At 51.9% G+C, this 26,039-nt stretch overlaps 1 protein-coding gene across 8 annotated transcripts in view; it reads left to right on the forward strand.

Annotated features, from left to right (window-relative positions):
• TRAF2 (TNF receptor associated factor 2) overlaps positions 1-14,742 on the forward strand; it is a 28,045-nt gene extending 13,303 nt beyond the window's left edge. For 3 of the 8 annotated variants that reach the window (XM_070595186.1, XM_008544562.2, XM_070595185.1), the window contains exons 5-11: positions 4,145-4,306; positions 5,906-5,980; positions 7,681-7,755; positions 9,553-9,879; positions 10,473-10,650; positions 12,248-12,396; positions 13,241-14,742. In XM_070595186.1, the coding sequence (XP_070451287.1) occupies positions 4,145-4,306; positions 5,906-5,980; positions 7,681-7,755; positions 9,553-9,879; positions 10,473-10,650; positions 12,248-12,396; positions 13,241-13,459 (1,185 nt within the window). In that variant the 3' untranslated portion in view covers positions 13,460-14,742. The remainder of the gene's footprint in view (positions 1-4,144; positions 4,307-5,905; positions 5,981-7,680; positions 7,756-9,552; positions 9,880-10,472; positions 10,651-12,247; positions 12,397-13,240) is intronic. The other 5 variants (XM_008544563.2, XM_070595187.1, XM_008544564.2 and 2 more) reach the window with 3 other exon arrangements.
• Positions 14,743-26,039: the final 11,297 nt, after the last annotated feature.

The following is a 26,039-nucleotide window of genomic DNA, read 5'->3' on the forward strand; positions in this document are numbered from 1 at the left end:
AGTAGGCCATGGTGAGGGGACCGAGAGACCCCTGGGGACAGGTGGAATGATCCACAGCTCCCAGGTCCTCTGGGGTTTCTGCTGCCTACCAGGCCCAAAGTGCAGACAGCAGCTTTGTGGGCCTCCGCCTGAGGGCTAGGCGGGCGGCCCGCAGGCATGCGTCTGGAAAGTCCCTGGCTGCAACCCGAGAGCTCTGGAAAGTCCCTGAGAGGGGCGGGTTGGTCACGTGGGGGGCGGTCGCTGCTCTGGGACACTCGCCTTTGATATATTGATCAGGCTTCTTGTGGCTGTGAAGGCCATAGGGTGGGGCAAGATCGAGGCCTCAGGGCACAGGTGTGACCACCTCTACTATGGCCACGGCCTCACTCTCCTCTCTGAGCCAACACGTCTGCCCTTTGGGTGGCTCCAGATTGGGGTGGTGTTGTGAAATGCTGGTGCTGTGGCTGAGTTACTTGAAAAGTGTGGAAAGATGGGGAAAATCCTGGTTAGTCTTGAATATGTTTTTCCTTTGCAATGACGTCTAGTATTTTCTAAGAACCCAATGATTGGAAACTGCAGTTCAAAGATGTTTGTGGAGTGCCTGCCAAGTGCTGATGGCAGAGCTGAGCTGCCCTCCCCCGATGCTCGTAGGATGTGAGATGAGACGTTGGAGGAAGGGCCTGGGGCTCCAGAGGAGGGGGACCAGGAGAGGTTAGCAGGTTAGAGGAAAATCGCGCTTGGAAGGCCAGGCAGAGTCCAGCATGCTTGGTCTCCCTACATGTCCCAGTGAATTCAGAATTAAGATGCTCTGCTTGCTTAAACATGCGTTTGAATTCTGGATGAATAAATGCTGATTTCTCTGAAGCGTGTGCTTCTCTCTGGGCATCTGAGGGATGGGGAGCCACCGAAGCAAGTGCTGTCCCGTGAGGGGGGTGGTGCAGGGTACCTGTTCTGGACTTGGACCTGGGGCCACTGGAATGCCACGTCCTGAATGTCAGCCATGTGGCAGGTGTGAGCAGCGAGCAGTGTGGGCTGAGTGTAGTCGGTGGACGGTCTGTGTGCCCTCGCGCATCGACAGCAGTGCCGCACACTCAGTCTTCTTTCAGCTGCCCACCCCTGCCCGAATCTCACCCGGTGTTTCATTACACTTTAAAGGACGCTCTTTGAATTGAGTCCAAGGTACCCAGAATGGGTGTGCAGTTTTTCTCTTCATGACCCATGCTCGTTTCTGAGGCCCCTCGCTTGGTCAGTTTGGTTATCACTTGCTCAATGTGTCCCGGGCAAGGCCCTGCCCACTGGGTGGTCGCAGGGTACGTGGTATCCATATGTCAGAGGCCTCGGGGTGCCCTGGGGCTCAGGGAAGTTACGCTCGGGCTGAGTGCAACGGAGGTGTTGGAGGGCTGGGCCGTGGGCCCTGCCGGGAGCCTTTGAAGAGTTGTCGACAACGAGTGGTGGGTCAGCCAAGCGGCTGCGGTGACGGTGGCAGGGTTCCTCCCCGGGGAAGTTGAACGAGAGCCATTGGGAGCCAGGTCTCACCTCTGCTCTGCTACAGCATCAAGGGCTTTGTGCACCTGGTCCCGTCTGGGCCTGCCTTTGTGGCTGGTCTGTGTCCTTCTGAGGCCAGGGCCTCACGTGGCAGGTCTAGGATGCTCTGTTGGGCTGCCCTAGGACCCCCAGGGAGGCTAGCTGGGCACGTGGCGTTTGATCTGGCGTGTGTTCATGCAGGAGGTCTGTACACTTAAAAGAGGCACAGGGTGCCTGCTCCAGAAGGCATGGGTGCCACTGGACACCACATCTGCAGTCCCTGCACCACGGCTGTGCTGCTGGGAGGGGCCACACGTGTGCCCCGTCCCTCTGGAGTTCACCTGTCGCTCCTGCTTGCTCCTCATCCATGAAGCTGTGGGGCCACTTGGAAACAGCGCACGTTTGGGGCCTGCCCGTCCCTCTCAGGTCCACTGTGACCATGCTCTGGGATCTGACACCTCGTGTGGGCGTCTTGGCAGAGCTGCCCAGCTTGTTGGGGCCCAGCCCAAATCTCTGTGGAGATGCTGACCCTATGGTGGAGGGCCCTCCTCTGGCTCTGGCCTGTCCGGAGCTGTCCTCTCGCAGTGACCTCCTTCTTCCCCGCAGGCTCCCTTTCTTCACGTTTTTTGCGTGGACACGCAAAACGAGCTCTAGCACATCTGACCTAAAACTTAACGTCGTGCTCAGTGAGATGAGCCGGACACCAAAGGACAGATCCTGTAGGACTCCTCACGTGAGGGCCGAGAGGAGGCAACCCAGAGACAGGAGGTGGGATGGTGGTGCCAGGGCTGGGGAGGAGAGAGGGTGAGTGTTCAGTGGGGACAGAGCTTCAGTTGGAGAAGATGAGTGTCCTGGAGATGGATGGTGGGGACGGCTGCACAACATTGTGAATGTGCTTTGGGCCACTGAGCTGTACACTTAAAAGTGGTTAAGATGGTGAATTTTATGTTGTATATTTTACCACAATAAAAAAACTTAGCAAACCAACCTTCAGCTCCCGGTTCCTCGACCTGCTTCTCATCGCCTTCACAGCACACTTTTCCCAAGAGTTCCCTGCAGTTTCTGTCCATCTCTTCAGCTCATGGCCCCTGCAGGGCAGGGATCAGGACTGACCCATCCTTCCTGTTGCCTCAGAGGCATTTGGTTCACGGGCACATCCATGGGGCCCCAGCACAAGTCTGGGCCTGCCCTTCTCACCTCTTCTACCTCCCGCCTCCCGCCCTGCCCCTCCCAGTCCACCCACAGGACCGTCCTGGTCCGCAGATCCCTCTCTGTGCGGCTCTTGCACAGCAAAGCCTGAGATGTGGCTGGATCCAGTTTCCAGGTTCTCCACTCTCGACCTGAGCCGGGTGCCTGCCCTCTTTCCTCCAGGTCCTTCTGCACAGCCCTGGCTTTTCCTGGGCCTTGCCTCACTTGACCCTTCTCCTGGGACGCTGTCACCCAGAGAGCCCAAGGCTGGGACTCTGCCTCTCCAGGCATCAGCTCCAGGAGAGTGGGGCTCAGCCAGCTCCAGCTTGGAAGTGGGGATAAGCTGGGTTGGGATGAATGGGCATGAGGACGGGTGGGCCTGGGGACGAGCAGGGTTGGGGATGAGTAGGGTTGGGATGAGCAGGCTTGAGGACGAGCGGGTGTGTGGAGGAGTGGGGTTGGGATGAGTGGACATGGGGACGGGCAGGCCTGGGGATGAGCAGGGTTGGGACGAGCCGGCGTAGGGATGGGCAGGCCTGGGGATGAGCAGGGTTGGGACGAGCGGGCGTAGGGATGGGCAGGCCTGGGGATAAGCAGGGTTGGGACGAGCAGGCGTGGGGACAGGCAGGCCTGGGGACGAGCAGGGTTGGGGATGAGTGGGGTTGGGATGAGCAGGGTTGAGGACAAGCGGGTGTGAGGAGGAGTGGGGTTGGGATGAGTGGACCTGGGGACGAGCTGGGTTGGGGCCAGTGGGTTTGAGGACAAGTAGGGTTGGGATGAGTGGAGTTGGGACCAGCAGGCTTGAGGACAAGTGGGCGTGGGGACAAGTGGGTGGGCTCCTGAGCTGTGTCTCTGCTGCTTGCTCTGGCTCCCATGGCCCCTTCTCCTTACAGCACGTCGGCTCTCATCACTCCTCTGCTTCTTTCCACCTAGAACCTGTCCCGCTCTGGGCCTGGTTGCCCGGCGTCCAGCGATCTTTGTGCTTCTGTCAGCCAGACTTTCTTTGCCTCAGGCCTTGGCTCTGCTGCCCCTCTCTGGGTGCCATCCCTCTGCTCCTGCCTTTCTGCACTCCGTCCCCCATCCCAGCCCTCTGGGGCCCCTCTCCCTGTCTGGCCAGTGGTCCTCTTGTCCCTGAATGTCACTCTGGAGCAGTCCCCTCTGTGCCCCATGGGTGAGGCCCAGGCAGGGACGTTCCTGGGGTCGTCGTGTGAGTGGGATGCAACCAGCTTGGAATTGGGTCCTAGTCTCTCGTCTGGAGCAGAGGTGTCATAGTGAATGGATTCTTGGCACTTGGTGTAGTGCCCCTCACCGGGCACTTGTGGGGTTGATGGCAGGGTCCCAGGGGTCCAGCACTGAAACCAAACTGGGAGCCTCAGCCAGGGCAGCCATCTCTGTGGCAGCCGGGGCTGTCCTGCCACGTGCTCTGCTGACACTCTGCTCCCTCTGTTGACAGAGCTGCCATGAAGGACACTGCCCGTTCATGCTGACCGAGTGCCCTGCATGTAAAGGCCTGGTGCGCCTTGGCGAGAAGGAGCACCACTTGGAGCACGAGTGCCCGGAGAGAAGCCTCAGCTGCAGGCACTGCCGGGCGCCCTGCTGCTGGGCCGACATGAAGGTGAGGGCATTCTGGCTTGTCCTCACGGGAACCCTGGTTTTGGCCTGGCCTGGCCTTGGCGGTCACCGTGACACTGAGCTTCACGTTGTGCCCTTGGGGCCAGTTTGGCACTTTCCCCTCTTGTCACCTGGGCTCGGCCCTTGTCATGCGGCTGTGTGGGTAGAGGGTTCTCTGTGGGGATCTGGGCCAGGTATGAAGTCAAAGCCAAGTCATTTTTGTTTTTTTGAGGAACGGTAGCTCTGAGCTAACATCCACCGCCAGTCCTCCTTTTTGCTGAGAAAGATTGTTCCTGAGCTAGCATCCGTGCCCTTCTTCCTCTGTTTTACAAGTGGGATGCCTGCCACAGCATGGCTTGATGAGCAATGCGTAGGTCCACACCTGGGATCCGAACCAGTGAACCCCAGGCTGCTAAAGGGGAGCGTGCAAGCTTAACTGCTGCACCACCAGGCTGGCCCCAAAGCCAAGTCATTTTAAAAAGCTATTTTATTTTAGAAAAGTCCACACACAGAATGGCAGTGTGAGACCCACGTCCCTTTGCTCAGTTGTGTCAGCGTCACCACACGCCAGGCTGCGTCGGGCCCCTGCTGACTGTTAGTAAACCCATCCTAGACCGTCGTTTCATCTGCAAATTCCTCAGGATGCGTTTCTGATGGACGGGTGTCTTCGTTTCTACAGAGCTGTCGTGCATCCTTCTATGTCTGAAACTTAATGGAGACTTCATATTGGCACTTGCTGGTCCCCATGTTTCCGACCTCCATGAGGGTCTGTCACATTGATGTATTGCTGTGTTGCATTGTTGTGTCCATGAGGTCTCTCTTCATCTTTAACAGTGCACCCAGGCATCTTTTTTCTTTTTGCTGAGAAAGTTTCACCCTGAGCTAACATCCATGCCAGTCTTCCTCTGTTTTTTAGTATGTGGGCCATGAGCACAGTGTGGCCGCTAACAGAGTGGTACAGGTCAGCGCCCAGGAACTGAACCTGGGCTGCTGAAGCGGAGCACGCTGAACTTAATCACTAGGCTACCAGGGCTGGCTCCCTGGGTGTCTTTTATTCTTTGCCATTTGTTGAAGAAACCAGCTGTTCTGCATTTGGCAGATTGCTTCCCCAAGGTGTTCTCTGTGCCCTCCTTCCATGAGCTGTTAGATCCAGAGGCCTGGTGAGGGCCAGAGCACGTCAGGCGCCAGGCGCCTGCAGCATCCCCTCAGGGGTCTTGGGGATGTTCCAGCTGCTCACGGGTCCTGGTCAGGAAGTCCCGCCAGCCTTGCGCCTCGGGGCCAGGCAGCGTTCTCCATCCGGGTGGGCCCGTTTCAGTTGGGTGGCAGTGGTGATGCACTCCTCTCGGTCACTGTTAGCGGCTTGTCCTTGTTGTGTTGCTCTGGGGCAACCAGACGAAGAGGAGGCTCTAAACTCGAAATTAATGCGTGTGCCTGCAGGACCCCCCCTCCCAAGTCAAGCACCATCTCTAGAGGGGTCGTGGTCTCAGCAGGGGAGCCAAGGACAGTGATGAGGAGCGCGGCATGCCTTGGGTGCCAGGCCCTGTCCAAGCATCAGCACATCCCCAGTCTCTCGGCTCTGACCTCCTGCCCATTTCCCTTTCAGGCGCACCATGATGTCTGCCCCAAGTTCCCCTTGACTTGTGACGGCTGCGGCAAGAAGAAGATCTCACGCGAGAAGGTAAGTGGTTTCTGCTGCCTCTGAGGACCGACAGGATGGGCACGAGCGTTGGCAGTGAGGGGCCTGTACCACGTGGTGTGGGGGTTACAACCTGGTGCCCAGAGGAGAAGTGGAGGCCTGTGGTTGGTTGTGTGTGTCAGTGCCACCTGCGGGCTGCTTTTCTGTTAACCTTTTGGTGACAGAGATGCGCAAGCCTGGGCAGAAGTGGAGCGCGTCCCCGTGAGAGCCGTGCCATCCTGAGGTTCAGAGATGTGGGCAGGCCACCTTGCCCCCACTCCTTCCCACAGCGCAGCCTTTGGTGTGAAACACTTCGGTCATAGAGCAGGAATCCTGGCTCTGTTTTAAGAGAAAATACATCGTGGGTTCATACTGATAGTTCCGCTTTAGATTTTTACCGAACTTCCACGTGTATAGGTTGTGCTGTAAACAATCTTCCTACCTAATGATGTGAGCATGATGGTTTATGTGTGTTGTGCTGTATGTGATGATTCCATTGTACCAGCACCAGCATCACTGCTGATGGTGCTAGTAAAGAAGTACGTGGTGATCGCTTTTCTTCCAGCTCTTTCTGCTCTTAGAGCCGGTGCCCTCTAATCCAGTCGCCCTCAGTGAAATCACCTCTCTGTGTGGCCGGCTCGGTGTGCCTTTGAGCTCGTTTGTGTCCCCGACCTGCTGGCAGAGTGTGGGGTCAGACCTCGGACCTCGCACGTCTCAGAGGAGTTTTCGTCTCCCTTTCTGAAACTGAAGCGTGGTTGAGCAGAGCAATTTTGGGCTGAAGTTCTTGTGCCTTGCTCTTACCGGGAGCCTTCATGACTCCTCCCCATCTCCCAGTGGCTCATGGCCCCCTCTCTGCACCGGACTCCGTGTGCATCAGCTGTTTGTCCTTCCCCTTGCCAAGTGGCCATCCATGTTTGTTTCTGTCTGGGGGACCCTGATCAAGGTTTTTCTGTCACTGTTTCTAGATTTTGATTCCGTTTTGGGACCTGTCCCTGCTCCTGGGCATGGAGGAAATCACCTTTCCTTCTAGTGTTTGTAGGTCTGGTTTTCTCACATTTCAGGTCCCTGGGGATGGAGGTGGAGGGACCGCTTTGAAGTCATCCCATGGCTGCCCCTCACCCACTGACGAAAACGTCATGCTTTGTCTTTACTGATGCGACGTACTGCCTGTGTTAGTACTGAGTGTCTGCACAGCTGGCCCCTTTCTGGGTTTTATGCTCTGTTCTGTTGGTCTCAGTGTTGTTGTGGGCTAGCACCACACTAGGTCAGTTGTGGCTGTCTGACCCCTGGTCAGGCTGAGGCTCCTCATTCCTCGCTCACTTTGGAACCCAGGCTTCCGGCTCCAAGGCCCCGGACCTCAGACATGATGTGTCTTACAGGCTGTGATGGAGGAGACAGGCAGGGCTGCCCTCTGGGACGCTGAGGCCTGTGCCAGAGGTGGGGTCTCCACAGGTGTTCTGACACGGCCCACACATATGAGGCCCTCCGCCCATGCCCACCTCGGTTATCGACACCACGAGTGGGTTTGTGTGAGCGTGTGTGCGAGTGTGTGTGCGCTCCTGCAGCTTTGGAATGGGTTGTTGGGTTTTGTTCTGCAGGGGCGTGCAGAGGCCGCTGGGCTGGGTCCAGTGGCCCAGGTGTGGTGGAAGTGGTGAGACAGGCCAGGCAGAGGGAATGGCATTTGTGACGTCACACCCTTCTAGTTTCAGGACCACGTCAGAACGTGTGGCAAATGCCGAGTCCCCTGCAGGTTCCACGCTGTCGGCTGCCCTGAGATGGTGAGTGCGGATCTGCTGCGGGGCCGCCAGGGCTGGATGTGCACTGTGAGCAGAGGCTGGCAGAAGTCTCCGCATGCCCACGTGCTGAGCACGGTCTCCGCCTGGCCTCTGGCCTGGCCCCCAGGTTTCCCTCCCGCCTCCCTGGCTGCCTCTCTGCCTTCTTAGCTCTCAGGTGTCCTAGGCTCCATCTCCCCAGCCTGCTCCGCCCACTTGTCCTCCTGGTGACCTCGAGGTGCCCTGCGTTGACTCCCCCATCTGCTGAAAACGTCAGTGCTTCACACCTCCCCTGATGTCTAGTGGGCCTCTCAGGCCTCAGCCACATACCACCATCCCCCTCTGCCCTGTCCTCCTGCCTTGCCCAAAAAGAGCTCCTTGGTTCACCCAGCTGCTCTGGCCAAAAGCCCGGTGCTTGTTCTGGACCCTCCACTTATCTTCCTATCATGTCCAATCTACTAGAGATTCTCTACTCTGCCTGCAATGGCTCCCAGATCCCACCTGCCTCTCCTCGTACCTCCGTCGCCTCCTCTGCCTACTCGGCCCCCCCCACCTCTGTGGCCTGCGTGGCCCTTCCTGCTTGTCCCTTCCTGCGTGATCTTGGCCCTGGCTGCCTCTGACCTCGTCTCTCTGCCCTGGTCACTGACCTGGCCGTCCTTGAGCACACTGACCTGTTCCTACCCCAGGACCTTAATCCGCCTCCTGTCTGCATGCCGCCCGTCTACCAGTTTCCGTGTGGCTCCCTCAGGCCTGGGCAGCTCTGTGTCCACGTGGCCCCTTGCCCTCCTCCCTGACTCTGTTTTGTTCCCCTAGGGTTTGGGACTGTGCAGCCCCCGGGCTAGCTGAGGGCCTGGGCCCCCTGAATTAGGGCACGCCTGGCACTCAGCTCCTCAGCAACAGCCCAGCAGCATTTCTAGTGGTGGTGATCCTGGTGGTGGTGCCATTTGTGACTTGATGATACTTGGTGTTAGACGTTTGGCTTTTGTTTTTTCTAGTAACAGTGACCAGGGACGGTGCCTCCTGCCGTCCCTCAGTCTGTGTGTGATGTGCTTTTCCAGGTGCTACAGAGCTGGCACATTTCCTGCTCAGGTGTGGGGTTCCCTGATACAGGGCTGGTAGAGGCCGGCTTGCGGGCCCAGGGTGTGCGCTGGTCAAGACACGTCATGAGCCTAATTCCCACTAAGGGCCTGTGTTGTGTTGACCATGTTGCCCTGACAGTGGACCTCGGGCCCTGAACACAGTGACAGTTTCTTCTTTCCCACGTTATGAGCACAACAGTTCTAGCAGCTGCTCCCTGGAACGCGGGGGTCTCCTGTCTGAGTGCCACCAGGGAGCTGCTCCCTGGGTAGTATGCCTCACGTAGGAGTTCATTTGTTTCTTTCTACTTTTGATTTTTTGAGAGTATCTAACATTTTTTAAATTTGTTGTGAAGGTTTGGAAGAACTTTGGCTGCAGAGGCAGATCTGTGTAGTAAAGACTGTTTGAAGATGCATAGCTTTATCGCTCTCACCCGCCTCCACCCTGCTGTGGCAACTTTTGTAGTGGTGTATTCTTCCCTGTTACTTTAAACATGAGCAAGCAAGTTACATAGGAAAGTTTGTACTTTGAAATGCGATTGACTTTAGACAGTGACAGATGAAATGCTGGCAGGAAAACAAGATGGAAAAATCGGTCTTCGCTAACTTGGTCTTCACCTCACTTTCCAGGCACTTCCGTGCTCTGCTGAGGCCTGTGCAGCCTCGGGTCCCTGTCAGGTCTGAGTGCAGGTGCGGGCTGGCGAACCTCCTTGTCTTGTCTGCGCAGGTGGAGAGCGAGAAGCAGCAGGAGCACGAGGCAAAGTGGCTCCAGGAGCACCTGGCCATGCTGCTGGGTGTCCTCCTGGATACAAAGCACCTCTTGGGAGATAGCAGCAGTTTCCTTGGCCAGAGCCAGGTGGGGAACCCAGGGGCGGAGGTCTCCAAGGCTGCAGAGCTCCTGCAGAGGTGTGAGGCCTTGGAGAGGAAGACGGCTACCTTTGAGAACATTGTCTGCGTCCTGAACCGGGAGGTGGAGAGGGTGGCTATGACCGCCGAGGCCTGTGGCCGGCAGCACCGGCTGGACCAAGACAGGATCGAAGCCCTGAGTAACAAGGTCAGTGCCGGGGCAGGGTGGCAGTCTCCCCATGGTGCCCGGGACCCCTTTGGGCAGGCTCCTGGCATCATGGGGTTTCAGGGCCAGGGCTTTAAGGGCAGCACCTTGATTTCCAGCACGGTATTTGCTTTCTGCTTTGGTCTACTCTGTCTCTGAGCAGATCCCCTTTCTGAGCCCCAGTTACTGATGGACCCGACTCATGGGGTTCCTAGAGGCCATGGGAATGCAGCCTCTTTTCTCCAACCTAGTAGGGCAGAGGTAGCCATGGGAACATTCCTCATGCTTGGTGTGGATTCTGTGAGTGTGTTTCCTGACACTGAGCCCTTGAACCTTGGGCCTGGGTAGGGTTAGGGGTCTTGTGGAGACAGGCCTGACCTGACAGAGCCTGAGCCCAGTGCAGCCTCAGGAGCACCGGGAGATGGCCGTCCTGCTGGAAACTTGTGGAAAGATGGGCATGGGGGTAATTTTATAAGCACATTCCTGTGAGATGGAAGGTGGTCTTTATGGAAGTAGAGTTGGGTGAAGCCCCTGGCCCCCTCCTGCTTGGCACCCCAGCAGGTGCACGTCCTCATGGGGCTCCCCGTGCCCCCCAGGTGCAGCAATTGGAGAGGAGCATTGGTCTGAAGGACCTGGCGATGGCCGACTTGGAGCAGAAGGTCCACGAGATGGAGGCGTCCACCTTCGATGGTGTATTCATCTGGAAGATCTCTGACTTCACCAGGAAGCGCCAGGAAGCCGTGGCTGGCCGCACGCCCGCCATCTTCTCCCCAGGTGCTGTTTTGTCCCAGACGGCCACATCCTCCCCTGGCTGAAGGCTGTCTCCTGTTAACGCCAGGAGCAGCTCTGCCTCCCTGAGAGGGCGAGGGGGCGGCACATCCCCGCTCAGGCGGGAGCCCTCCCAGCAACCCAGCTCCTCTGCCCCAGCAGTCACTGCAGCCTCGTCTCAGCTCTTGCCTTCGCTGTGGGGTGGGATGGCAGAGCGGGGCGCAGGAGGGAAGGCCTAGACCGGGGTGAGGGCAGCTGCTCGGGGTGGGACACCCCCTGCAGGCCTCCCCTTGGCCGGCCCCTCCCACGTTCAGCTCCTGCCCATGCTGCTGGTTGTTTCTCACATCGCTGCTTTCCACTCCCAGCTGTGGGTCTCCTTAGGGGTGCTGAGAGTGTCTCCTCTGAAGGGAGGTGCTGCTGGAGAGGGGTGGAGGAGGCGGCGTGTGCGGCCTGTTCCGAGGCACTTGCCTCGAGGCTCCTGCTGTTTGTGCTGTGGCCTCCCCCAGGGACGACCACCGCTGGCAGGAGGTCCCCTGCATGCCCTTCACTGAATGTTTACTTTGGCGCATCTGCTGCTGAGGCCGTGGGCTCCAGGGCCGGGGCTGAGCACTGTGGGCTCCTCTGCTGTTTGAATTTACGGGGCAGGAAGAGAAGGTAACGCGCCATCAGCGCAGGGGCTGTGGGCTGACCCACAGCATAGCTCTGGTGTGCTGGACCTGCCGCCGCCTCTGTGGCGTGTCCTGGCCTGAGCTCACACGCTGTCTTCCTGAGCTGGGCACGCAGTAGGGGGAGCGGTCTGTGCGGGCACCGTCCTCTTGGGCTTGGCCCTGCGGGCACCACTGTGCTCACGCATTCCCTTGGCAGCTACAGTGCACCTGCTGCTGCAGATTTCCTGTGAGTTCTGCTCTGACAAAACCTGAAACAGAACCTGGGGGAAAGGATTGGCAGCTGAGTGTGAGCTCCCGTTGGGGCGGTCCCGTGATGTGCTCCTGATAGACATTGGTCTCTGCTTGGGCAGAGGCTGCCTGGCCCGACCCGCCTGGCACATCCTGGGTGCGAATGGATGGGAGTCCAGGGAGCTGACGGAAGTGGTTTCTGGAGGCGCAAGCGAGGAGGCGGAGGAGGCCATTGGCTGCTGTCTGCTGTCTGCACGTGGCCTCTGCTCAGGGCTGCGTCCTGTGGGTTAGAAGCAGCAGCCACCACGTGCCTGGCTGTCACTCTTTTCCTGTGCACCCTGTTGGGTGTGAAAGCCGCTGGCTTTGGCTCAGCCCGGGTTCTCAGCCTCTTGTCGTCTCTTCCAGGCCAGGCCCCTCTGCCCGGAGCCCCAGCAGTGGTTCTCAGGCATTGTTGCAGCCGCCTCTCAGGTTCACGGCTAGTTCACACATGGCCAATTTACGTTAGGGTTCTTAAAAACGCTATTTCTAATTACTACTATTTTTTTTTAAGAAGTTTATTTTGACTAGCAACTAATTCTCCATTCTTTGAGAAAAAAGTTCCCTCTTTGTGGCTACAGACCTGAGCACTTTCTCTGTCTCTCCGGGGAAGGTGGCCGGGTAGGACGCGCGTCCTTTGGGGCGTGGTTCACCAGCACCTTTCCCCACAGCCTTCTACACGAGCAGGTACGGCTACAAGATGTGTCTGCGCATCTACCTGAACGGAGATGGCACTGGGCGTGGGACACATGTGTCTCTCTTCTTTGTGGTGATGAAGGGCCCCAACGACGCCCTCCTGCGGTGGCCCTTCAACCAAAAGGTGCGCAAGGCCTTCCCCACAGCTGCTCTGGGGGCACCTGGGAGCCCCACTGGCTGTTGTGGGGGTCTGGATGGGTGTTTGGGCTCCTGGCCCCGGGGCCTGCAGGCGGCTCACTGTCAGTGTGTGGGGCGCTCTGGTGGTGTCTAGTTGGCTCCACAGCTTCCAAGTGCCGGTCATGACAGGGGCTACTTGCTGTCTCATGGCCACTCAGGACCAGCACTTAAAAATGCCACCTTGGAGAGTTCGTTTCAAAGGAAGGAATGCAGTTAAAGAGTCTTTATTTGAGGATGTAATCTGTTACTTTGACAACTAGAATTCATTTTTGGTTGAGGAATTGAAGATCTAGGGACGAGGTCAGTACAGAATTGTCCTTTCCTTTTACAACGCTGGGGCAGCCCTGTGGCCCTTGCAGTGGAGGAGGGAGTGGAGCAGAGCACTGGGGTGGATGGCTCCACAGGTGGTTGTGGCTCCTCCCTGATGAGTGCTGTCCCCAGGGTGGGCAGTGGGCGCTCTCTGAGAGTGGGCTTTCTCTGTGGTGAGAAAGCATCTGTCGATGAGTATGACTTAGAAAAAGCACAAATGAGCACAGTTCCGTAGCGCTAGGTAGGCTTCAGCTTCAGATCCTGGGTGTCAGTGGATAGAAGATTCCAGAATGGTCACAAATGACCCAGATAAGGGCTGACACGCGGTGACAGTGGTCCCAGCGCTCCACTGCAGAGCAGGGCACTTGCTGTGGGGACGTACATCTGGCTGCCTGCTGTCCAGTCATCTAGGCCCGCAGGAGCCAGAGCTGGTGGGCCTCTGACTCACAGTGTTGTCCCTTGCGGGGACGCTCTCCTCCCAGGTGACCTTAATGCTGCTTGACCAGAACAATCGGGAGCATGTGATCGATGCCTTCAGGCCCGACGTGACCTCCTCCTCTTTCCAGAGGCCTGTCAGTGACATGAACATTGCAAGCGGCTGCCCTCTCTTCTGCCCTGTCTCTAAGATGGAGGCCAAGAATTCCTATGTGCGCGATGACGCCATCTTCATCAAGGCCATCGTGGACCTGACGGGGCTCTAGCCCCCTCTCGCCAGGGTCAGGGGTTGGGGTTGAGGAGCTACCACGTCAGGCCTGGGCCTCAATGTGGGCGGGCGCCTGCTGTGTTCACGACCTGCGGGGAGGGGCTGCCTCCTGGGCAGAGGCCTCAGCCCAGGCCATGAGGAGTGGGCCGTGGGCCCGCGTGGGCTTCCCGGCCAGCCGTCCTATGCAAGTGCTCGGAGCTCTTGGTATGTAGCAGGAGTGGCTGGGGGTGAGGCGAGCAGAAGGCAGGGAGGGCTACGAGGAGAGGGGCCACCCCCAATCCAGCCATACGAGGAGCTCTCTGGCGCCCAGCCCCACCCTTCAGCTTCTGGAGAGAAGGGACATTCTCAGGCTGCTGCCCTGAGGAGAGCTTCTGCTGGGCCAGCCTGGCCAGGCCAGTGGGCAGCGAGAGCACCCGTGTCCTCAGAGCGTCCCATTGGCTGCCCCGCAGTGTGTACGGGGCGCATAGTCAGCCCCACCGCAAGACAGCTGCGCCGTTGGGCCGTGGAGAAGTCGTTATTAAACCGTTGAATATCAGTGGTGAGTGGTGTCCATTTGGCTCCAGCCTTGGCAGCAGTGACCCCCGCAGGGGCCTCCTGGCTTCCTGCCTCCCACGGCCCCTCCCTGCAGGTGTCCCACCCGCCTGCATCTCCAACTCCAAGTTCACTCCTGGGGCTGTGGCGAAGCTGGTTCTGTCTTCTGGAATATTCTTTGCTGACCAGCTCCTCCTCCTTCAGGGCTCCCAGGGGCTGCCTTGAGAGCAGGGCCACACGTATGCCTCCCCATCCTGGGCCTGCCCTGCCCCTCTGTGCAGGGACCCCTTGCCATGGACAAGTGGCCAGTGGCTTTGTTTGTCTTTGGGTATCTGATGAGTGGCATTGCCCCTGGAAACAGGCCTTCTCCGGGTATCAGGCATTTCCTCAACAACCCGCAGTGCTAGCACTCTGGCCACAGGATTGAACCCCACTTAGACCTGGGTCAGGGCCTCAGCCCTGTGGGGTGCAGCATGGGGGTCCTGGCCAAGGACTGTCTGCCCCTAGCTGCACTAGTGACCGGTCATTTGTTCTCAGGCTAGGGCTGCCCGGGGTCTTTACAGAGAACCCATGACACGTTTGACTTCCCATTGACATGGTCACTCAGATTTCTCTTTTGAGAAGTTAAACGACAGAAAAGCACAGAGAATAATGAAACAAGCACCTGTGTCCACCTCCCAGCATGCACAAATGTGCACGTTTTGAGTTATGTACGTACGTATTTTAATTAAAAAGAAACACTGCGGCCAAGTCGAAGTGCTTTTCTCCCCTTTCCCTCTCACCACTCAGCTCTCAAATGCGCCATCCTCACGAGCTCTCCTCCTCTTCTGTCTGCGTTTTGAATTTTGTTTCTGTGCATTTCTATATCCACAAACGAGACTCTTGGATTTTAAAGGTGTGAGACTCATAGATCGGTTTTGGAAGGTGGGCAGTGGGGCTGCCACCCCTGCACCTGGGGTCTGGGAGAGGCCGGGAAATGGAAGGGCATTGGCTCCAAGACTGTGCGGCCAGCCGCCTTCCAGGTCCTCTTTTGCTGTCCACGGCAGCTGGGGGCAGGGGTCTCAGTCTGGAGCACTTGGCAGAAGAGCTCGGGACTAAAGATGCCCACCCCGCAGTGCAGAGGAGATCAGGGTTGGGCTCCACAGAAGAGGGTTGACGTCTACACCCAGAACTGCAGGGCGGCAGCTCCTCTGCCGTCGCTGAGTGCTGGCCACTGTGGGGAGATGCTCCCGCAGGGAAACCAGAGTCCCCTGGAGAAACTGAATGCTCCAGAGGAAGACCCCATGAGCGGGTCTCGTCCAGCCACCTTGTCACCTCTCTGGGAGGCAGCAAGCTCTGCCTACCACTGAGGGCCGAGTTTTACAGAGCTGTCTTTGTAATGCTAGTGTTAGGACATCCCCCGTCCCCCGCCCCTGGCAACTGCTGATCCACTTTCTGTCTCCATGGCTTTCCCTGTTCTGGACTTTCGTGTAAGTGGAATCATACAACATGGCCTTTCATGTCTGGCTTCTTTGAGCGTAAAGTTTTCGGGGTTCTGTGGCATGAATCAGGACTTAATTCCTTTTCAAGGCTGAATGATACTCCACTGTGTGGATGGACCCCACTTAGTGTATTCGTCCGTTGATGGACTTTTAGGTGGTTTCCGCTTTTTGGCTGTTGTGAGTCCTGCTGCTGTGAGCATCGGCGTGCGAGCTTTGTGTGGACGTGTGTCTTCACTTCTCTTGGGAAGACGCCTGCACGTGGGATTGCAGGGCCAGGGGCTTAACTGTTAGAGGAGCTGCTGTGCCGTCTGACACTCTCGCTGGGATGTGGTTTTCAATTCCTGCCTTTATTTGGCCTCCTGCTCTCTTAGTCTCCATGTTATCCAGAACTTCAGTTTCTTCTGGTTTGTTCAACACAAAAAATAGTTTTTGTAAAAATCCAACAGAGATCACAGCATGGCGTGTGCTGTTTGCTCACAGCTGGCTTGTAGCCTATTTGTGTCCTTGTCTGGAGAGGGGATGCAGCTGAAGTTCTCTGTCGGGCCTGTGGTTGTCCTGTGTCGCAGGTGTCTTCATCTTGCCCTCACTTTGGTGTTGACGGTCTGGGTTCAGAATTCTGGGTTGATGGTTATTTTCCTCAGCACTTTGAAGCTGGAACCCACTGCTGCCTGGGCCTGTTGCAAGTCTGTTATTCTTTTACAGGTAAATGTGTTTTCTCCCTAATAGTTTTTTGTCACATAGTAAAGTTGACTTGTGATGTTTCTTTGAGTGCCGCTCTGAGTTTGAACACGTGTGTGAACTGAGGTAAGCACCACGCCGACCACAATGCAGAGCAGCTCCGTCGTCTCAGAGCTGCTGCCCCTTCATGGTTGCTCCCCCCGTAACCCTGACAGCCACTGGCCCGTTCTCCATCACGCTTTTGTCTTTTCAAGAACGTGCCATAGATGGAGTCACCCAGCGTGTAACCTTCTGAGATGGCTTCTTTCACTAAGCAGAGTGCCTTTGAGATTCAGGATGTTCCAGGCGTCAAAACTTGGTTCCTCTTTTTTTTTTGCCAAGCAGCACTTCATTGGACGGATGGATGACAGTTTGTCTCTATACATATGCCTGTTGAAGGGTATTTGAATGATTGTTAGGTTTTTGCATTTATGACTAGAGCTGCTGTGAACATTTGTGTACAGGTTGTTGTTGAGCATAAGTTTCTGTTTCTCTAAGGAGTGGTGTTGCTGGTCACAAGGTGAGTGTAATTTAAATTCGTAAGAAATTGCCAAACCATTTTCCAGAGTAGCTGCCATGGTCTGAATGTTTATGTCCACCTCCCACCAAAATTATCGTGTTGAAACCTAACCCTGAAGGTGACGGTGTTAGGAGGTGGGGCCTTGGGAGGCACTTGGGTTGTGAGGGCAGAGCCTCATGGATGGGATTCATGCCCTTGTGAAAGGAACCCCAAAGAGCTCCCTCGCCCCTTCAGCCGTGTGAGGACACGGTGACAGTCTGCCACCCAAACGAGGGCCCTCCCCACCGTGCTGGCACCCTAATCTCCGACTTTAGTCTCCAGAACTGTGAGAAATAAATGTCTGTGGTTTTGCTACGTGGCCTGAGCTGACTGAGACAGTAGCAGGGGCGTTCCCACCAGTGCAGGTCACAGATCCTGTTGCTCCATGTCCTCAGGAGCACTTCGCGTTGCATCATTTGCTTTTCTGTTTTAGCCGTTGGGACAGGTGTGCAGTGGTGTCTTGTCTGCTTGATGCGCATTTCCCTGGTGTCTGACAACGCTGAGTGTCTTCTTTGCTGAAGGGTCTGTGCCTGTCTTTTGCCCATTTTTAAATAGGGTTGTTTGTTTTCTTCTTGTTGAGTTTTGAGGGTTATTCATATATTCTAAATACAAGTTCTTTGTCGGATATGTAATTTGTAAATATTTTCTCCCAGTCTGTGGCTTATCTTTTCATCCTCTTAACAGTGTTTTTCAGAACAAAAGTTGTAAGTTTTGATGAAGTCCTGTTGATCAACTTTTTCTAACATGGACTGTGCCTTTATAGAGTCAATCTGAGAATTCTTTGCCCAACACCATCTAGAAGTGTATATTGTTTTGCATTTTATGTTCAGATCTACGACCCATTTTGAGTTAATTTTTGTATCAGGTGTGAGGTCTGGGTCTAGGTTCGTTTTTGTGCATGTGGATAGCCGATTGTCCCAGCACCGTTTACTGAAATGATGTCCACTGTGTGGCTGTTCGCACAGCTATAGCCTCTCCTTCCCCAGTGACTCGTTTTTGTACTTGCGTAAGCTCATTTGCCGCGTTTGTGGGACCTGTTGTGTTCCATGGATGTCCATATCTCTTCCTTCACGTCTCTTCTTCCCTCTGTTCTGGTTTTTCAAAATTGTTTCAGCTGTTTTTGTACAAATTTTGAAGCCAACTTATCTATATCTACAAAAACCCTGCTAGGATTCTGACTGGAATTGTGTTAAATCTATAGATCAGTTTTGGGAAAATTGACATCTTGTTGTCTTCCAATCCATGTGCATAATTTGTCTCTATTTAGGTCTTAGGGGTTTTTTAAAATCATTTTGTAGCATTCAGCATACATATCCTGTACATGTTTTCTTAGCTTTATGCCTAAGCATTTCTTTCTTTTTTGAGCTATGGTAAAAGGTGTTTTTTAAATTTTGGTTTCCAATTGTGTATTCCTAATGTTTAGAAACACAGTTGATTTTTGTGTGTTGTCTTTTTATCCTGTAAACTTCATAAACTCACTTATTGGCTCTAGGGGTTGTTGGATTTTTGGGGATTTTATGTGTAAACAAACATGTTGTCTCTGAATAGGGACAGTTTTATTTCTTATTTTCCAGTCTGAATGCCTTCATTTGTCTTGTGTGCCTTGTTCCACTGGCTAAGTTTCTGCTGTGAGGCTGACCAGGAGTGGTAAGAGGGGGCGTCTTTGCCTTGTTCCTGGTCTCAGGGAAAGCATTCCCTCTTTCACCACTAAGTGTGATGTTACCTGTAGACTTTGTCGTCAGTGCCCTTCCTCTCCTTGAGCAAGTTCCCTTCTACTCCTAGTTTGCTGAGAGTTTTATGACTGGATGCTTTGTGAAGTGCTTTTTCTGCATCAAGTGATATGTCTAAGTAGTTTTTCTTCTATACTGTTTTTGTTTTTGTTTAATATTTTATTTTCCCTTTTTCTCCTGAAAGCCCCCTGGTGCATAGTTGTGTATTTTTAGTTGTGGGTCCTTCTAGTTGTGGCATGCGGGACGCCACCTCAGCATGGCCTGAGGAGTGGTGCCATGTCCACTCCCAGGATTCGAACCGGGAAAACCCTGGGGTTGAAGCAGAGCGCATGAACTTAACCACTCGGCTACGGGGCTGGCCCCATCTTTTGTACTGTTCATATGGTAGCTTCTGTTGATTGGTCTCTGAATATTGAACCAGCCTTGCATTCCTGGAATAAATCTTAGTTAGTAGTGGCATACTATTCATTTTATATATTGCTGGATTTGGTTTAATAATAACTTGTTGAGGATTTTGCATCTGTATTTGCAAGGGATATTGGTCTGTAGTTGTCTTTTTTGTAGTCTCTGATTTTGGTATTAGAGTTATGCTGGTCTTATATAAAAGGAGTTTGGAAGTATTGACACTTACTAGTTGAGGTTTGTTTTATGCCGCAGGCTGTGGTCTATCTTGGAGGATGTTCCATGTGCACTTGAAAAGAATGTGTATTCTGCTGTTATTGGTGGAATGTGCTATACATATCAGTTAAATTCGGTTGGTAATTAGTATGGGTTGAATTGTATCTCCCAAAAAAGATATGTTGAAGTCCCAATCCTAATTCAAAGTGTGACCTTATTTGGAAATTGGGTCTTTACATTGGTAATCAAGTTAAAATGAGGTTATTAGGATGGGCCCAATCCAATATTACTGGTGTCCTTATAAAAAGGGGAGATTTGACTAGACCAGATGGACTTAATAGATACATTTCATCCCAAAACAGCAGAGTACATATTCTTCTCAAGTGCATATGGGACAGTCTCAAAGATAGACCATATGTTGGGAAACAAGGCAAGCCTCAATAAATTTAAGAAGATTGAAATCATATCCAGCATCTTTTCCAACCACAATGCTATGAAACAAGAAATCAACTACAAGAAAAAGGCTGGGAAAGTGACAAATATGTGGAGACTGAACAACATGCTACTGATAGTGGATGAATTGGATCATTGAAGAAACTAAAGGAGAAATCACAAAATACCTGGAGACAAATGAAAATGAAAATATACCAACCCTTTTTTTTTTTTTTTTTTTGAGGAAGATTAGCCCTGAGCTAACTGCTGCCAATCCTCCTCTTTTTACTGAGGAAGGCTGGCCCTGAGCTAACATCCGTGCCCATTTTCCTCTACTTTATATGTGGGACTCCTACCACAGCATGGCTTGGTGAGCGGTGCCATGGCCACACCTGAGATCTGAACTGGCGAACTGTGGGCCACTGAGGTGGAATGTGCACACTTCACTACTGTGCAACCGGGCCGGCCCCCAACGTACCAACTCTTATAGGATGCAGCAAAAGGGGCCCTAAGAGGAAAATTCATAGCAAACACAGGCCCACCTTAACAAACAAGAAAAATCTCAAATAAACAATGTTAAACTACACCTAACAGAACTAGAAAAAGAAGAAACAAAGCCCACAGTCAGCAGAAGGAGGGAAGTTATAAAAACCAGAGCAGCAATAAATGAAATAGAGACTTAAAAAACTATAGAAAGGGTCAACAAAACTAAGAGTTGATTCTTTGAGAAGATAAACAAAATTGACAAACGCTTAGCCAGACTCACTAAGAAAAAAGAGAAGGCTCGAATAAATAAAATTAAAAATGAAAGAGGAGAAATTACAGTGATACCACAGAAATACAAAGGGTTATTTGAGAATACTGTTAAAAGCTAAATCCCAACAAATTGGACAAGCTAGAATTGGATAAATTCTTAGACTCATTTAAATCAAAGAAGACATATAGAAATGGAAAGAGACTCCATGCTCATGGATTGGAAGAATAAACATAGTTAAAATGTCCATATTACCTGAAGTAATCTACAGAGTCAGCGCAATCCCAATCAGAACCCCAATGACATTCTTCATGGAAATAGAACAAAGAATCCTAAAACTTGTATGGAACAACAGAAGACCCCCAAATAGCCAAAGAAATCCTGAGAAAAAAGTACAAATCTGGAGGCATCACAATCCCTGACTTGAGAATATACTACAAAGCTATAGTAATCAAAACACAAAACACCATGGTACTGACACAAAAACAGACACACAGATCAATGGAACAGAATCAAGAGCCTAAAAATAAAACCACACGTTTATGGACAGCTAATCTTTGACAAAAGAGCCAAGATCATACAATGGAAAAAAGAAAATCTTTTCAATAAATGGTGTTGGGAAAATTGGACAGCCACATGCAAAAGAATGAACGTAGATCATTATCATTAACAGATTAAAGACTTGAATATAAGACCTGAAACCGTAAAACTCCTAGAAGAAAACATAGGCAGTACACCCTTTGACATTGGTTGTAGCAGCATCTTTTCAAATACCGTGTCTACTCGGGCAAGGGAAACAAAAGAAAAATAAACAAATGGGACTTCATGAGACTGAAAAGCTTCTGCAAGGCAAAGGAAACCATGAACAAAACGAAAAGACAACTAGGAGAAAATATTTGCAAATCATATATCTGACAAGGGGTTAATTCCCAAAATATGTAAAGAACTCATACAACTCAACAACAGAAAGACAAACAACTCGAACAAAAAATGGGCAGAGGATATGAACACATTTTTCCAAAGAAGGTACACAGATGGCCAACAGGCACACGAAAAGATGTTCAATGTCACTAATTATCAGGGAAATGCAAATCAAAACTACAATGAGATGTCACCTCACACCCGTCAGAATGGCTATAATTAACAAGAGGAGAAATAATAAGTGTTGCGGAGGATGTGGAGAAAAGGGAACCCTCGTACACAGCAGGTGGGAATGCAACTGGTGCAGCCACTATGGAAAACAGTATGGAGATTTCTCAAAAAATTAAAAACAGAAATACTGTATGATCCAGGTATCCCACTACTGGGTATTTATCCAAATAACTTGAAATCAACAATACAAAGAAATATATGCACCCTTATATTCATTGCAACATTATTCATTATAGCCAAGAAGTAGAAGCAACCCAAGTGCCCATCGACTGATGAATGAAGATGTGGTGTATATATACAATGGAATACTACTCAGCCATAAAAAAGACAAAATCATCCCCTTTGCAACAACATGGATGGAGATTGAGTGTATTATGTTAAGTGAAATAAGCCAGACAGAGAAAGACAAACACCGTATGATTTCACTCACATGGAAGATAGACACATGGACAAAGAGAACAGTTTAGTGGTCACCAGAGGGGAAAGGGGGAAGGAGGTCGGCAAAAGGGATAAAGGGGCACATAAGTATGGTGACTACTGGTGGTGAACACGATGCAGTCTATACTGACACTGATGTATAATAATGTACACCTGAAATTACAGTGTTGTAAACCAATCATACCTCAGTAAAAATAAATTTTTAAAAACGTAAGCCTCAAAATAAATTTTTTAAATATAAAAAAATGGGGTAGATTTGGACACAGACATGCACAGCAGGCAGACGATGTGAAGAGATCTAGGGAGGATACCATGTGAAGACAAGGTTGGAGTGGTGCATCTACAAGACGAGGAACGCCAAAGATTACTGGCAAAGCACCAGAAGCTGGGAAGAGGCAAGGAAGGGCCCTCCCCTAGAGAGAGCGGCCCTGCCAGCACCTTATCTCAGACTACGGCCTCCAGGACCGTGAGATAGTCAGTTTCTGTTGTAAACTTGCTTGTTTGTGCTGCTCTGTCACAGCATCCCTAGGAAACTACCACGGTGGTGGCGTTCCACTCTGCATCCTTGCTCGTTCTGTCTCCTGCTGTCTCTCACGGGGAGGGGAGCACTTCCGTCTCCAGCTGTAGGTAGCTGTGGATTTGTCTGTTTCTCGTCTTGGGACTGTCACTGTTTGCTTCCTGTGTTTTGAGTCTCTTTTGTGAGGTGCACACATATTTAGGATTGTTACATCTTCCTGGTGAACTTACCTTTTTATCATTGTGTAATGTCCCTCTTTCCCCGGTAATCTTTTTTTCTGAAGTGTACTTTACTTTGTCTGATATTAACATAGCCAACCCTGTTTCCTTTTATTCATAATTTTGTGGAATATGTTTTCCATCCTTTACTTTTAATCTCCCCATGTCATTATATTTGAAGTGAGTTTCTTATAGATGCATAGTAGGTTTTTGTTTTTAAGTTTAATTTTGACAGTAATGTAGTTATTGATATGCTTAGATATGTTTACCGTTTTGTTGTTTTCTCTTTTCTGTCTGCTTTTGGTCCTCAGTTTTCTCTTTCCTGCCTATAAAGAGTTATTTGAACATTTTTTAGTATTCTGTTTTAGTTTGTTGTGACAACTAATAAAGGGAAACCTCATTTCAAATGGAGTCAGGAGGCCCAAAGGGGGCGCTCCCGTGCAGCCCGTCCAGGCCAGTTCCAGGAGCCGTCAACACAGGAGGCAATGTCCATCGCGTCCCAGACAGAAATCTAGGACCCCAGCAGCTCAGCCCGTGAGAAGCCATCACCACCCTGAACTCTTGCTTTTCTCCAGTGGACTTTGTGCAAAACAGCCCCTCCCAACTTCCTCCTGTTTCTCTACAAAGTAACGTTCCTCTCCTTCGACAGCTGGACTTCCCTGTGGTCTGCCGTAGCATGGCAGCATAGAATTGCAGGTCCCAAATTGCAATTCTTCAGTAATTCCCGAAGAAATGCCTTTTGTTGGTAAGATAACTGGCTATTTGATTTTTAAGGTTGACATTATCTGTTGTGATTTTGACTCTCTCTTTGTAGTATTTTTGGTAGTGGTTCTAAGGACCACAACATCCTAACTGCAATCTCCTTGGAACCACAGTGTTGCACTTTGATTGGGTTTTAGAAACCTTACCACCCTCCAGGCTCCTTTATCGCCCTGTGTTACATCTGTGTGGACTAACAGCTCCATGAGCCAACCTGGTAACCTTTTCTTTCAACTGTAAACGTGTTTTAAAGAAATATGGAGAAGAGTGTGTGTACCACTTCTGTTGCTGTCCCTCATCGCTCATGTCCCCTCTGATCTCACTTCCCTCCTGTCGGAAGCGCTTCTGTTAGCAGTTCTGTTAAAGTGGCCCTGCTGGCTACAAATCCTCTGACTGTCTTTCATTCGAGAATTTATTTCACCTTTATTCACGAAGGACATTTTCACTGGATAGAGACTTCTGGGTTGACAGTCTTTCCTTTTCCCCAGATCTTAAAAAAATGTTGTGCCGCTTCCTGTGGCTTCGTTGTCTCTGATGAGAAGTCTGCAGTCACCCATGTCACTACTTTCAGCACTTTTTGTTTCCAGTTTCCAGCAGTTTGAGTAGATTAGAGTATTTGGGTGTGGATGTCTTTGAGTTTATCCTGTTTTGGATTTGCTCAGCTTCTTGAATCTGTAGGTGTATGTCTTTCACCATATTTGGGAACTTTTCAGCCATTATTTCTTCAAATCACTGTCTCTACTTTTGGGCTTCCACTGATAGAAATGTTAGACCTTGAGTTACTGTCCCACAGGTCCTTGGGACTGTGAACCCCCCAACCCCCCAGTCTTTTCTCTTTCTGTTGTTTACGTTGGATGATTTCCATTGATCTGTCTTCAGTAAAGTTCATTCACTCCTATGTCATCTCTATTCTGCTATTGAGTCTGTCCAGGGAGTTTTAAAATTTTGGTTATTTTGATTTTCAGTTCTAACATTTTCATTTGGTTCCTCTTATATCTTGTTTCTTTGTTGAGACTTTATTTTTGCATCCGCTGCAAAATGTTTGTGATTGCTTATTCAAGCATTTTTATAATAGCTATTTGAGAGTCTTTATCAGATAATTTCAGCGTCTGTGTTTTCTCATCCTTGGCATCCATTCAATGTCTTTTCCCTTGTGAGTTGAAGTTTTCATGGCTCTTTATATGCCAAGTAATTGTGAGTTATATTCTGGACATTTTGAATATTCCTTTATTAGATCTGGGTCTTGTTTAAGTCCTGTGGAGAATGGTGATGTTTTTGTTTCACAAGCACTTGGTCTTGTTAGGTTCAGGCCCATGTTCCAGCTGCCGACTGTGGGCTGGACCCAGCATCAGTCCAGGCACCAAAGCCGTGCCCTTTGGGCTGGTCCTGCGTCTGCACCATCCAGTCCTCAGACTGGGACTCAGGTGCTGGTCTGCAAGCAGTCAGACTCTTGGGTCTGATCATTAGGAGCAGATCCACGCCTCTGTAGCCCAAGGCTGAGCCTTGGGGTCATAACTGCTTCATGGGCTGTTTCCCAAGCTGCTCCCTCTAGTCTGGTTGCTGGCACTGTTGTCTGGTCCTTCAGCCAGAAATGTGGGGCTCTTGCTGCCCTCTCTCCATCATATCTTCCTTGGTTGGGCCATGTCTGGGTCCACTCAGCATGACAGCAGAGAGCAAAGTAACAGGGGCTCTTGGAACCACGGCTGCACTGAACAGCAGCACGGTGCCTGCCTCAGAGAGTGGTTCTCATGGGTTTCCATAGCCACCACTCCTACTGCCACCAGGGATGGCCTGGGGCACTAAAGATAGAGGAAAAAGGACCCCGGGCATTTCCACACACTGAGCATCAGGGATTTCCTCTCCCAGTTCCCCCTGCAGGCTGCTCCGGCCATGCTGAGTTTAGGCTGGGGACTGAGGGCAAGTGGTGGTGAACAGTGCTGGTCCTGTGGGACTTGCGGTGCCCTCTTTAGTCCTTAGCTGCTCCAGGCCTCTGTGCAGGTTTTGTAGCACAGTGCAAGGGACAGGGCCTCCATGCCTGCTCCATCTCGCCCGGGCTCAGGACTGCCCCTCAGAGCTCTTACGCCGTCTCCACACCCTTGCTGGGCCACGCCTTCGTATCTGTCATCTGGCGTGTGAGAATTTTCTGGGTCAGACCTCAACACGTGTGGCCGGAGAATTTTCGTCTTGCAGAACTTGAGCCGTTTTTTCTTGAAACCCTTGAGTACCCGCCTCCCTGTCCTCCTGGAGCCCCCGTGTAGGTGCTGAGTGTCCGTGCCACCGTCCATGCCTCGCTGCTCTTCATGTTTGTCTCGTCCTGTTTTCCTGCAGTTTTGTCCCGACTCTCACAGCTGGCTGGGCGGACCTTCTCCCATGCCCTGAGCTCTTCATTTCAGACGTTCTGCCTGTTATTTTCCATGGGCTTCCTTTGACTTTTAAATTTCTACGTGTTCTGATTCCTATCCCCTTGCCTTTGTTTTGTAGATTTTATTGTTAGTTTCCTTGATAGCTTTAAATTAGATATATTTTAAGTTCTTTTCAGAAAGTTGCTCAATTTTTGCAGCTTCTCGAACATATTTGGGTTTGTGGAGTTTGCTCACTGCTGTCATGAGTCAGTGAGCCTGTGGGTTCCGTCTCTATTGTGTGCTTGTCTCCAGTTTTCCTTGTTCTCACCC

Source organism: Equus przewalskii, chromosome 26 (genome assembly GCF_037783145.1).
Source record: "Equus przewalskii isolate Varuska chromosome 26, EquPr2, whole genome shotgun sequence".
Lineage (NCBI taxonomy): Eukaryota > Metazoa > Chordata > Mammalia > Perissodactyla > Equidae > Equus > Equus przewalskii.